The sequence below is a fragment of the Pygocentrus nattereri genome, chromosome 18, assembly GCF_015220715.1.
Source record: "Pygocentrus nattereri isolate fPygNat1 chromosome 18, fPygNat1.pri, whole genome shotgun sequence".
Taxonomy (NCBI): Eukaryota; Metazoa; Chordata; class Actinopteri; order Characiformes; family Serrasalmidae; genus Pygocentrus; species Pygocentrus nattereri.
In genome coordinates this window covers 36,537,186-36,551,158 of record NC_051228.1, presented here as the reverse complement: position 1 = coordinate 36,551,158, position 13,973 = coordinate 36,537,186, and the positions used below count along the sequence as shown (strand labels likewise).

At 43.2% G+C, this 13,973-nt stretch overlaps 1 protein-coding gene across 4 annotated transcripts in view; it reads left to right on the top strand.

The window, feature by feature from the left end:
* The window catches only part of tiam1a (TIAM Rac1 associated GEF 1a), a 127,019-nt gene that overhangs the window by 98,401 nt on the left and 14,645 nt on the right, over nt 1-13,973 (top strand). For 2 of the 4 annotated variants that reach the window (XM_017691427.2, XM_037546956.1), the window contains exon 16: nt 12,628-12,849. In XM_017691427.2, coding sequence (XP_017546916.2) covers nt 12,628-12,849 — 222 coding nt within the window. Of the gene's footprint in view, nt 1-2,379; nt 2,509-4,566; nt 4,935-12,627; nt 12,850-13,973 lie in introns of those variants that run through there. The other 2 variants (XM_037546958.1, XM_037546957.1) reach the window with 2 other exon arrangements.

Here is a 13,973-nt window from a genome sequence, read left to right as displayed (position 1 = left end):
TCTCCTGCAGAGGTTTAGTCAGTAGCATTTTATTGTATTTTTAACGCATCTCTTCCGCCCTTAATTATTCTGCTTTTAGTTATCGCAGTTATTAGTTTTGGAGAAGCTTAATGTTCAATCAGCGCTCTGAGCAAGGGCACAGAAACTATTCCCGTCTCCTGAGGACAGTGATTATTTATTAATGTGAGCTGTTAGTGTGTCTGGAGCGTCTCACCTGCTGCCACTCAGACTTGAAGCGCCCCATTATTAGTAGCTGCCGGCGTAATTCTGCGAGCAGCACGTTTAACCCGCCGTATTTTTCCTCTTCACATGGCTTATTAAAGCAATTTGCTACTTGTGTGTTATCAAATGAACATCTTTAACGGCTTTATTTAGAGCCCACTGGACCAGCTGCGTTTGTGGGACGGAGAGAGGGGTGGGGGGCAGGATGTTTCCTTTGTAGCCCCTGTGCACTGTCCCCCCCTTAAATCACACCACTGGTTAGTGTTATTATCTCATAGCTTGTTTTCTTTCCTTGAGACGAACGGCAGAGGAAGGAGGACACCTCCTTTAATTAGCCCTGCATTCTAATTGCTCGATTATGTGCATCGATTCAGATTCGCTTTGTGCTGATAAATTATAGAGGCAGGCGCCGGAGGGGAGCCACAAAGAGGAGAAGGACTTCATTAGTTTTCTCGTTGAATAACGTCTGCGTGCATCTCAGATGAGACGGCCGGGGCGATAAGGGTCGATCTTCAAGCTCCGAGCCAGTCAAGCTTGTTCTCGGTGCTGCTTTGCCAAATTAGAGGGCTTTCTTAGCCCCGAGTCACTACACTGGAGAAAAACAAAAGGCAGCCTGAAGTCCAGCATTTTATGTTGAGCAGTGCTGAAGCACTAGATTCATTACTTCCAAGATTCGGTGCGGTGTACTGGGCCGTTTCAGAGCATTTAGGGGACTTTAGCAGCATTCTGCATTGGGGGTCCCCACTATCCATCCTAGTAATCCATCCCAAGCATATTGTGTTTCATTACAATGATAAAAAGAATGAATACATTCATTTAGATCAGGAGGAAGAGTTGAATAAATGCAGGTCAGCGCAATAAAAGCTCCCTCAATTAACTAGATGCTGGACAAAAACGAATACATTATGAGCAAAACACAACAGTTTTTCAGTTATTGACGTAATTTGAAAATGCCGGTCACTCTTTACATTGTGTGTAAACTTCGTGATGAGCGGGTCAGAAGAAATGACCGAAAATGACATAGAAGGAAGTCTGGTTCCATTGACTTATATTGAAAGTAAAGAAGGTTTTTTCCTTCTCCTATAAAATTGTCATTTTGGAGATACGAGGTTTAGTTCCGACAAAATCGATATGAAATGAATTTACTGAATACACACCATGACCATCAATAACAGAAGCTATTTTTACTACCTGACATGTACCAACTGACATAACGCTGATATCAGCAGAAAACCTCCTCGCTCCACTTTTTAGTTTTTCAGACTGGACATCGTTTGAAAACGTCTGTTGTCCTTTACGTTGTTCATAAACTTCATGAAGAACGGAGCAAAAGAAATGAGTGGATCAGACACAGCTGGAGTTTTTAAACACCTCAGTGGACTGAGAACAGTCCACCAACCAAAAATATCCAGCCAGCAGCGTCCTGTGGGCAGCGTCCTGTGACCACTGATGAAGGACTAGAGGATGACCAACACAAACTGTGCAGCAGCAGATGAGCTGTCGTCTCTGACTTTACATCTACAAGGTGGACCGACAAGGTAGGAGTGTCTAATAGAGTGGACAGTGAGTGGACACGGTGTTTAAAAGACCACCGCAACACACACTAACTCACCACCACCACTTCAGTGTCACTGCAGTGCTGAGAATGATCCACCACCCAAATAGCACCTGCTCTGTGAGGGTCCATGGGGGTCCTGACCACTGAAGAACAGGGTAACAGAGTATCAGAGAAACAGATGGACTACAGTCTGTAACTGTAGAACTACAGAGTGCAGCTATACAGTAAGTGGAGCTGATGAGATGGACAGTGAGCATAGAAACGAGGTCGTGGTCATGATGTTCTGCCTGATCGGTGTGTTTTATTCGTGTGGAAATGATGAGCACATTTGAGGTGGATTCAAAACATTGCTTCGTGCAGTGCGGCTCCTGAGCCGTGAAGGCTACTGAGGTTGTATTTGAGGGCTCTGGGTGATAAGAGGACGTCCCTGCTCTCTGTGGAAGGAAACATTTGCCTTCCTGTCCCATGAGTCACTGCTCTGGTGGGACGAGGGCGCAGGGGTTTCCTTGAGCAAATGAAGACGGGCGTGTTTGTGTGTGAGGGTTGTGGTTAAGGTGTTCAAAGCTTGCTGTGTTGAGATTCCTTTGGCAGTAGGAAAATCTGTGAACAGGTTTAGACTCGCTCTCGCTCTCTCTCGCTCTCTCTCGCTCTCTCTCTCCTGTTTTCGCCTCCTCGGTCTGTTTGACCTTCTCTTCAGTTCACTGACCATGGAACCTGCATGGATGGAGGTACGGCTAATTCCGTTTAAGGTTTTTTCACTATTTATCTTCATTTCTGCAGCTTAAATGCACTGTGGGTGTCTAATATCCTTCAAGTGTGCACAGTGTTTAATGCTGCCTTATAAGGCAGCCTTACTAGATCAAGAGTTGAGGAGCAGCACTTGTGTGTTCCTGTCATCGTGTGCCTCTTTAAGTAATGGCTTTAATAAACCTGCTGTCTGCTGGTTGTAGTTTTCAGGTTAGAGCTTTGGCTCTAGTGTGCGTATTGAGAACCGTGAGCTTGGGATGTTAAGGACGGTCTTAAATGCAGTGCTGTGGTGGTTTTGACTGCTGTTGCCACTTGGTACCAGATAAGAAGTGAAACTGCCCGTCTAATTCTGTATGTTGGAGCATTTGTCCTTGTTATATATCCTCTCATGTGTCATCCGTCTGCTTTGTGTCGGTCTTTAGCGCACTGTGTGACTTTACCCTTGCTTGTTTTTTGAGAGAAATACCGAAACGTAGATGTGGAAGGAAATTTAGCAGATAATGGATCTGGAAGTCCAGTTTGTATAGAACTGAATTCATCACTTAAAACTCGTTACATGCCATATAGACTGACTGTACACTTTATTACAAATGTATAACGATCAGGCAGAACATTCTGACCACCTCCTTGTTTCTACACTCACTGTCCACTTTATCAGCTCCACTTACTGTATAGCTGCACTCTGTAGTTCTACAGTTACAGACTGTAGTCCATCTGTTTCTCTGATACTCTGTTACCCTGTTCTTCAGTGGTCAGGACCCCCATGGACCCTCACAGAGCAGGTACTGTTTGGGTGGTGGGTCGTTCTCAGAGCTGCAGTGACACTGACATGGTGGTGGTGGTGTTAGTGTGTTGTGCTGATACGAGTGGATCAGGCACAGCAGTGCTGCTATAGTTGTTAAACACTGTGTCCACTCACTGTCCACTCTATTAGACACTCCTACCTTGTCGATCCACCTTGTAGATGTAAAGTCTGAGACGACAACTCATCTGCTCCTGCTCTGTTTGTGTTGGTCATCCTCTGGTCCTTCATCAGTGGTCACAGGACGCTGCCCACAGGACGCTGTCGGCTGGATATTTTTGTTTGGTGGACTATTCTCAGTCCAGCAGTGACACTGAGGTGTTTAAAAACTCCAGCAGCACTGCTGTGTCTGATCCACTCATAGTAATAGTACCTGCTCTGTGAGGGTCCATGGGGGTCCTGACCACTGAAGAACAGGGTAACAGAGTATCAGAGAAACAGATGGACTACAGTCTGTAACTGTAGAACTACAGAGTGCAGGTCTACAGTAAGTGGAGCTGATAAAGTGGACAATGAGTGTGGAAATAAGGAGGTGGTCATGATGTTATGCCTGATCATTGGATATGCTGATGAAGATGCATAAACTTTCATAAGGCTTTCATAGGCTGCATCCATTTGTTTGAGCTACGAATGCAGTAAAATATATGTAATCCAGATGTTTTATCACAGCATTCTGCTCTTCTGGGGAGCAGTAAATCAGTCACATATCAGTTTGAAATATCATCCAAATCAGCAATGTCAGTTTGCCCCAAAGCTGAACTGACGGTGCAGCCCCGTAGAACCTGGCCTGTGTAGAAGTGCATCAGAAAGCATCGCTGCGGTCAGACTTGTTCTTAGATGTTGTGCTGGTGTTATACTGTACTGCGCTGGGCGAGTGGGGGCGAGTGACATTGCCATTTGATGAGGTTCTTTCTTCAGCCCCTGCCCCTCCCCTTCTGTCTCTCATCCCTGCAGATGAGATTATTATTGTTATTACTCCTCTCTCTCTCTCTCTCTCTCTCTCACTCTCTCTCTCTCTCTCTCTCTCTCTGGCTCTCTCTGGCTCTCTCTCTCTCTCTCTGGCTCTCTCTCTCTCTCTCTCTCTCTCTCTCTCTCTCCCTCTCTCTCTCTCTCTCTCTCTCTCTCTCTCTCTCTCTCTCTCTCTCTCTCTCTCTCTCTCTCTGGCTCTCTCTGGCTCTCTCTCTCTCTCTCTGGCTCTCTCTTTCTCTCTCTCGCTATCTCTAGCAGAACCACTTCCGCCACAGCTCTGTTCTTTCGGTCCGTCCTCCTGTAGAGCAGACCAGACAAGCACAGAGAGAGAGAGAGAGAGAGAGAGAGAGAGAGAGAGAGAGGGGGAAGTGTGAGCAGGGAGGAAAGGAGGGGTAAGCTGGAGCTGATAGATCAGGGTTGTGGTGTAAGGAACAGAAGCTCTCTCGCTTTCTAGAGCTTTCATTCTCACGCTCGTATCGGCTCTGTGGAGGTGATAAGCTGGAGGTGGAGTGAGGGTTGGTCTTTCCTTTAGAGGTCACCACCTCAGTGACCTTTGTAGAGGTCAGCATGCCCGTGCTGTGGAAGAACAGGAGCTCCAAGCACTCCTCTGAGTCCATCCATGACATGCTGCAACTGGTGAGCCTTCCTACACGTCTAGCATGTGCGTGCAGAGAATTTGTGTGTGTGTGTGTGATGTTACATAACCACTCTCGCCAGTTGTTTTGCTTTTTCAAGCCATTCTTTCGTATTTTTTTTCCTAGTGCTGGTCGTTTTAAGGCTCATTCTATCTCCAGGCACCATGAATCAACTAATTAATCATTTGCTGTAACATGTTGCTTTGTCTGTCCATCAGTCTGTCATTTGCCGTCCAATCAGATTACAGTGGGCTGATGGCCTGTCAGTCTGTCTCTCTGTGTTAGTCAGGGAGAAGGCCATGCCTGTCCTGTCCTCACCCAGATGAATGTGTTCCTCCTCTGCTGTAGTGGGACTGAGAGGAACTCAGGCTTGCAGGGGCACACTATGGCACACTGTGGCTTTAGTCCATATGGGATTGTGCAGTTATTCATTCTTAGTAGTTGACCATAGTTATTAAAAAATTACTGTTCTTTAGTGGTCAGGACCCCCATGGACCTTCACAGAGCAGGTAACACAACACAGTTTGTGTTGGTCATCCTCTAGTCCTTCATCAGTGGTCACAGGACACTGCCCACAGGACGCTGTTGGCTGGATATTTTCGGTTGGTGGGCTATTCTCAGTCCAGCAGTGACACTCTCCAGTAGCGTGTGTCTTCATTTCACATTTGCAGTAAACATTTTGCTTGTCGGTCAAATGACCCGTCTATCGCAGTTCTCAAAACCTGCCTGGTCTGGCTTTCAGGACTGTTTTAGTGCAGTCTTATGCAGCTTGGTTTCATTTTGGGTGGCATTTCTACTCTAATGAAATACTTTGGGCTTTGTGTTTAGCAAAAAAAACTTCACTGCAGTTTTTACCTCTGCTGTATTTCCAGTGCTGTCCTCTGTTGACTGCTGCCCACAACACTGACTAGTGGAACTAGTCACTTAGTCATCCAATTTATGCAACCCCTAATACACAATGTGCATCATAATATTTAGTTTATTAAGGCTTGTGAAGAAACCGGAATGAACAAAATGCACCAGCATAGCTGCAGTTTAATAATTAGTCCTTAGAATTTTAGAGTTTTTGAGTTTTTACACTGTTTAAATGTAATTACATGCACATTCAGTTGCACTGTGAGTTCAGTTGGGAGTTACATTTCATTTTTGACATTCATTTCTTTTCCTTTTCTAATGAAACATGCAGTGGTTCATTTTTTTAAAGTACTGGCGAAATATACAGTGATGTCATTTATGACAATCATGATAACATGTTATATTGGCCACTTCTAGGCTGGAGTGATATCAGCACGCCCTAAAATGAGGCAAGAATTAGGTCAACGCTTTGAGTCTGAATGTTGGGGGATCTCAATCTATTATTTTACTGTAATATGAGCCAGAACTAATTTGCATATACATGCACATTTGTACTCTTTAAAGTATAGATTTAGATCAGATGGAGAAGCGTGATTGGTCAGTCCAGAGAACGGGTCTCCACTGCTGCATTCCACGCTTTGCATTGCGCTTGGTGATGTAAGGCTTGGATGCAGCTGCTCGGCCATGGAAACCCGTTCCATGAAGTTCTCTACGCTGTTCTTGAGCTGATCTGAAGGCCACATGAAGTTTGGAGGTCTGTAGTGATTGACTCTGCAGAAAGTCGGTGACCTCTGCTCACTATGCCCCTCAGCATCCGCTGACCGCTCTGTCATTTTACATGGCCGACCACTTCGTGGCTGAGTTGCTGTCGTTCCCAATCGCTTCCACTTTGTTATAATCCCACTGACAGCTGACCGTGGAATATTTAGTAGTGAGGAAATTTCACGACTGGACTGGCTGCACAGGTGGCGTCCGATCACGGCACCACGCTGGAATTCACTGAGCTCCTGAGAGCGACCCATTCTTTATACACCTGTGGCCATGGAAGTGACTGGAACACCTGAATTCAATGATTTGGGTGGGACTTTTTTTGGACTTTTGGAACCAGTGTAAATGTGTGGGGAGTGAACAGAGTGAAGACACTGAAAATGGGTTATTTTATATGTTCTCCACAGAAAATGAGGAAAGGCCATCTGAGGAATCTGAGGTTGAAATAATAACAAATCACATCATTTTTTTCTTTTGATAAACCTTGAAAATGGGTCAGACAGAAGTAAAGAGTAAAGTACTACTTTTACGATTTCATTTATAATGTGTTATTTTTAAGGTAACTAACCCGACTCTAATAGTGTCAGAGCCTCTTTCTCCATCTCAAGTCTTGTTGGAGCTAGACTCGTTTTAAGTGGGAGATGCTGTAATTTAAGTGATTTCCAATGAGATCCATGACGTTTTTTTCCAGTACGAATCTTTTACAAGTTTAAGTAATAATTCCACAGCGAATCAGATTCACTTCTGTAATTCACTGAACTCAGGGCTCCCTTTAGTAACAAGTTTCCTTTACTATGATTATGCACAATCATTTGGATTTTCCATTGATAATGCGCATCACCCCCCCACTGAAATGATATGTAAAGTCTCCTTCCACATCCACTGTCATGTTTTGGGTTTGCCAAGGTAAACATCCAAGCATTGATGTTTTGATCTGGGCTGTTTGGTTTAATTTAGGGAAATTGCATGAATCCTTTATCATCTATGAATTAACCAGTCAAATTAGAACTAATCCAGCTAGAATAGGGCTTAAGATAAGCTGAGCTACATGCTGATTCTAATGTACTTCCACACTCTTTTGTATTGATGGTCCACAGCAGTGTGTGAAATACCCCCTGGTATTCAGGGGGATCCTATGTTGGCTGGCTATACCACTGTTGGCCGGCTGCTAACTCACTCACTATTCTTCTCCTGGAGATGCTTTTTTCTAGTTTGGCAGTCTGGTGTTTCACACACTAATTCAGATCCTAAATATCTCCTCTTTTTTCTCTGGTTTAAGAATTGAATACCAACTCATTCTTTCCACCAATCTCTTGAAAAACTGAGCATCTTTTCAGATTTGCAAGTATGCTATGGCATATTGTACGTTTTTCAGAGGAATCCCAGGCAGAGTTACAGTTCCGAGGCTGTAAAGACAAAATTGGGTGAACCGGTTTGCTATAGCGCCACCCTGAGGCAGAGCAGTGCTGCATCGCTAGTTAGTTAAGAATATCAAAGACAGAAGACTGATGGTGGGTGAAGCAGGCTAGACAATGTTAAGTGATGCTTTTTTAATACCACGAACGGGGAAATTCCACCTCCACATTTAACCCATCCGTGAAGTGAAACAACACATACACACTAGTGAACACACACACACTAGGGGGAAGTGAGCACACTTGCCCAGAGCGGTGGGCAGCCCAATCCACAGACAGCATAATGTCATAATAGGTTTATTTTCAGAAGACCCCAGAATTGAGACATTCAAGGAATCCAAGAGATTAGCTGGGGGGTCCTGGACTTGGCAGGGCCCCCTGTATTTGGTACATTGCTTCATAGCAGTGAAGGACGAAGTACACAAACCCTGTATTTGAGTTAAAGTAGAGACCCCCAGGGTAAAATATTCCTCCAGTGAAAGTAGAAGTTCCTCCCTTTAGACCTCCACTTGGGTAAAAGTACTAAAGTATTTCCCTTCAAATGTACTTTAGTATAAAGTAAAAGTACTAAAAGAGGAATTCTGGCTCTGATGTCCTGTTATCATTTTTATAACCAGACTGGCTTCATGAACTCATTTCAGGTGAAAGTCCTCCAGCGTCTCTCTTGGTAAACCAGTCTTTTAATAGAAGGTCATTAATTAGTGACGCTGACGTCTATTAAAATGATCAGAAGCACAAAACACTGAAGGTAAACAGTTTCCATCAGGGAGAACCGAGTGGCTCTGAAATCACTTTTTACACACAAGCAAAGTTTCAGTTGCAGATTTATTTACAACTTAGTTCCAAGTTTAAGTTGAATAAAAACTGGCTTTAAACTCAGGATCACAGATGAGCTCCTTTACTATGTTGATCTGTAGGCGTCTGTTCATAAACATAAACCAGCCCAAACTCATTTACTATAAAATGAAATGGTGTTTGTAGAAATTCAGAAAAAAGCCGCGTCAGTCTCGACTGCATATGTGGACATATTTCTATATTGAGCTCTATTTACACAAAGTAAGGTTAGTTCATCATTTATGTTGAACAGACTCTCCCAAAGTTTTACGCTGCTGCGCTGACGTTGAACCGCGTGCTGCACTGGCTCGGTATGACCAACAGGTCAAAACCAGCTCTAAACAAAGTGACCGCTGGGCCCTGATTGGTGCTCTGGCTTTGCGCTTCTTTCGTTTCGACATGTTACGTTTTTATACACACAGAAACCAAAAGGAACGACAGATTTCTCAAAATGTAGGAGGAAAAAGTCGGATATTAGACTCTGAAATGTAGTGGAGTGAAAGGAAAAAGTCCAGAATGGAGAAACTTCAGAGAAATACAGAAATGAATTACATTTCCTCAGTTAAAGCTCTGCTTGTGTGAGAGATTGTCCGAGTGTGGATCTTCATATGGTATAGGGGCACTTTGAAGTGAGAGAAAGAGATCACGCCGGCCTCACGCTCAGCACTCTCTGGAGGAATCAGTTGATGGAAAATTGGCTCTGTTACGTTTCCCAGAGGAGAGCAGCTGGACAGTAGTGGAGGCCAGAAACTAAACACGGAAATGGGAGTGAATGCTGGCATACGCTTCACCTCTAAGAAGTTTTCGGTGCATATTAGAGGGCATGATTTACACGTTACACAGCTGCGTTATGAAGCTAATTTTCAGTTTTTTTATTTGACTGATGCTCAGCCTGCCTTATCTTTACACTTCAGCTTGCGCGTGTTTGTGTGCGCACAGCGTTGGTCTCAGCGAGAGTAAAATGCTCTAGATGCCTCATTTAATCCATTTATCCTGACTGATCCCGGCACTGGATGCTGGGATACTGTCCTATATTTCAGTTTGGACGGCAGAACCGATAGAGAGCGTTCCACTGTCATCAATCGCAGAGCTCGGGCTGTTGTCTGATGTGTTCGGCTGGGTGTTGAATTATAGGGCAGTTTTAAACTGTGGATATCAAGCTCACTTGCTTTTTGTCTACCGTCGAATCTTCTGAACTGAATCTTCGTCTTGCTTCTATTCCATCACTAAGAGTGACGTTTTGTGCATTAGACCTGTCAGTAAAGCGGAACTCCCCCAATGTCGAGATGTGAGCAAACTCATTCAGAGAGGTTTGATTGAAAACGATTCATAGCATAGAAACTTACCACCTCAGATTTCTTCACAGTGGTGGTGATAGTAACCAAGAGATGCAAATATATGCAAATCTAGCCATTTTATGTACTATTCAAGAACCCAGAGAGCTTACATATCTTCTGAGTTTTTATATGTAATGTTAATAATGGCAAAATAGTCATAACCTGAAAAAATACGTTTTGTTTGGGTGCAGTTTTAAAGCCAAAACCTGATCTTAAAACTATTGTAGACAATGTCTCAGGATGCAGGCAACATTTCATGTTATGGCTTGATGTAAGGGAGCTTTAGGAGGCAATAAACACTTCAGACGTCCAGTTCCTATCACCACCACAGTCAAAAGTTCTCTCCAAGTTTCTCTAGAATGACACGTTTCATCAAGCCACTTTAAATCACTTTTTTTACGTCTTAAAGGATGTCATTTTTAAAAAATTGGTGGAATTCCCGTACTGTAGCTGGTTAAGCCTGCTTGTCCACATTTCCCTCTCTGACCCTCCATCAGCAAATAGTCCAGTACACACAGGCTAGAGGCCAGTATCATTATCTCTTTGCTCTATTTAACCCCTAAAACATGGTCAGAGATACATTAAGAGACTTCATTCCTTTTTAATTAGTTTTTAGTGTCTGCCCCCCAGTGCAGGTGAGCTCTGTGCATGCATCACTTATAGTTAAATAGATCAAGAGGAGCTTCTACATGGTTTGCTATTGAAGGCCACACACTACAAGTGAATATGGTCATTTTTTTAAAAGATATCACCTTGAATCTGTGCCAGTCACTGATATTACACTTTGATACTGGACTTTTTGCAGAATAATTAATGTGCAAATGAGATTTTACAGGCTTAAAATGCATAATTTGCACATTTTTATATATTTTCAGTGTGGCAAAAAATGCAACCATCTCCAAAATGGTAACTTTACAGTGAATGAAAGTCAAAGTGATGATGTTTTTGGAGCATTTCTATTCGTTGATTCATCTTGAGATTTTGACAACGCAAAGGGCAGCCGCTGCGCTCCAATGACGTCAATAAAAATGTGCATACATGAAGGTTAGTTTCAAAATCTTTCAGAGGAAAGATTTTACAGACGATTGGAATCTCATTGTTTTATTGTTTACTAGTGAAAAAGTTGTTCAGGTCATTTTTAGTACAATCTAGTTTAAGTCCAGCGATCAGAAATATCATAGAGTGCGTTGTTACTTAGCAACCAGGGCTTAACAGAATGATACGATTATTGTGAAAAGATGCTCCTCAACCGATCGGATTGTGCCATTGGAAGAAACTGTTGCATAACACTGTATAAACGAAGCACCGTGCTCTGCTGTCGGGAGGGCTGGGACTATTTCTGAGTGAGCGTGTTCACGCAGTCAGAAGAGAAGTCAGATCATCAAGAGCTTTTTATTGGTTTGATTAGTCAGAGTAACAGTAATAATTCAATTCAGCTTTACTGTCATTATACAATACGGCGTAGTGCAGAATAACGAAACACTATCGGGCCACTTTTCCAGTGCAGTAATAAAAGATAAATAGCAGACAGTGCAAAGACAAAAGACAGTAAAAGACAGACAGAGTGTGCAGTCGGTAAGTACAAGTATCATAGACAAAATGTGCATAGGCGAAGGTTATAACAGGTATACTGGACGTATGGACGGTATGTGGTAGTGGTTAACACCTCTGCCTTCTATGCTGTAGACTGGGGTTCAATCCCCACCTGGGTAAAAACCCTACACTACACCAATAAGAGTCCTTGGGCAAGACTCCTAACACCGCCTTCGCCTCCCTGTGTAAAATGATCAAACTGTAAGTCGCTCTGGATAAGAGCGTCAGCCAAATGCCATAAATGTAAATGTAAATGTATGTGCATAGTCAGATATTCAAGTGTATTCAAATGCAGTACAGTAAATGCAGAATGTAAACAGGGATCTGTATATAAAGTGTACAGTGCAGGTACAGAGTAGCAGCATTTACCGCCTTATACTGCTAATAGTACAGTCACTATACGTTTGTTTGCCTGGCTCAAACTGGTCATTTGTGACCCATACAGTGCAAAACATCAGATACCGTCTTATACAGTGATAGGAAGCGCACGCTTTTGCGCAGTAGATGATATCAGCAGCATCTCAAACACAGAAGTGGGAGGAGGGCCGGCGTAAGAAACGGGTTCTGAGAGGGGTGTGGCGTCCTAAACCTGAACAGACAAGTGCTGATCTGTTGCTTTGCACCATATTGCCAGCGTGTCCGTGTCTCAGCACTGGGTCCAACTACTTTATTGTTTTGCCTACATGTTCATTCAGATTTCAAGGTAATGGGTTAGTTGCGTGCTTTGTGATGAATGGCAGTCGACTCATTTAAACTACAGGCCTGTTCTACTGCTAGTCATTTTAAGGCTTATTGCTTAGTAATGATAGTGAATGTAAAGTATGTATGTTAGTAGAGTGAGGCAAATAGGCCTTATGAGTGACCCTCTCTCTCTCTCTCTCTCTCTCTCCAGAGTACAGAGCAAGTGACCACGTTCTGTCGCAGCCTTCATGACATGAATCCCACCGAGACCCTGCCATCCTCCTCGTCTTCCTCCTCGTCGTCCTCGTCCTCATGCGTACCCAGCCCCATCTCGCCCGTGCCCGCACCTGCCACCCAGCGGCAGCTGTCTGACGCGGACAAACTCCGCAAGGTCATAAGTGAGCTGGTGGACACGGAGCGCACCTATGTTAAGGTCAGCACCTGCGGGAGTCGGATTACAACATGGAGCTGTTTATGCTAGACTTAGTACTCAGTTATTAGTCTTAATACTTATTTTTGTTTATTTAAATGTGTGCATCGATTGCATTACTTTAATGCAGTTTTCTCTCTTTTGTTTACTTAATTTGGCAGTAAATGTGTTTTATTAATTGGGCTTTCATATTAAACAAATCTTTAGAGTTTTAAAAGGTACTTAGTGAGCAGAGGTGGACGAAGTGCACAAACCCTGTATTTGAGTTAAAGTCGAGACCCCCAGGGTAAAATATTCCTCCAGTAAAAGTAGAAGTTCCTCCCTTTAGACCTCCACTTGAGTAAAAGTACTAAAGTATTTCCCTTCAAATGTACTTAAGTATAAAGTAAAAGTACTAAAAGAGTAATTCTGGCTCTGATGTCCTGTTATCATTTTTATAACCAGACTGGCTTCATGAACTCATTTCAGGTGAAAGTCCTCCAGCGTCTCTCTTGGTAAACCAGTCTTTTAATAGAACGTCATTAATTAGTGACGCTGACGTCTATTAAAATGATCAGAAGCACAAAACACTGAAGGTAAACAGTTTCCATCAGGGAGAACCGAGTGGCTCTGAAATCACTTTTTACACACAAGCAAAGTTTCAGGTTCAGATTTATTTACAACTTAGTTCCAAGTTTAAGTTGAATAAAAACTGGCTTTAAACTCAGGATCACAGATGAGCTCCTTTACTATGTTGATCTGTAGGCGTCTGTTCATAAACATAAACCAGCCCAAACTCATTTACTATAAAATGAAATGGTGTTTGTAGAAATTCAGAAAAAAGCCGCGTCAGTCTCGACTGCATATGTGGACATATTTCTATATTGAGCTCTATTTACACAAAGTTAGGTTAGTTCATCATTTATGTTGAACAGACTCTCCCAAAGTTTTACGCTGCTGCGCTGACGTTGAACCGCGTGCTGCACTGGGTCGGTATGACCAACAGGTCAAAACCAGCTCTAAACAAAGTGACCGCTGGGCCCTGATTGGTGCTCTGGCTTTGCGCTTCTTTCGTTTTGACATGTTACGTTTTTATACACACAGAAACCAAAAGGAACGACAGATTTCTCAAAATGTAGGAGGAAAAA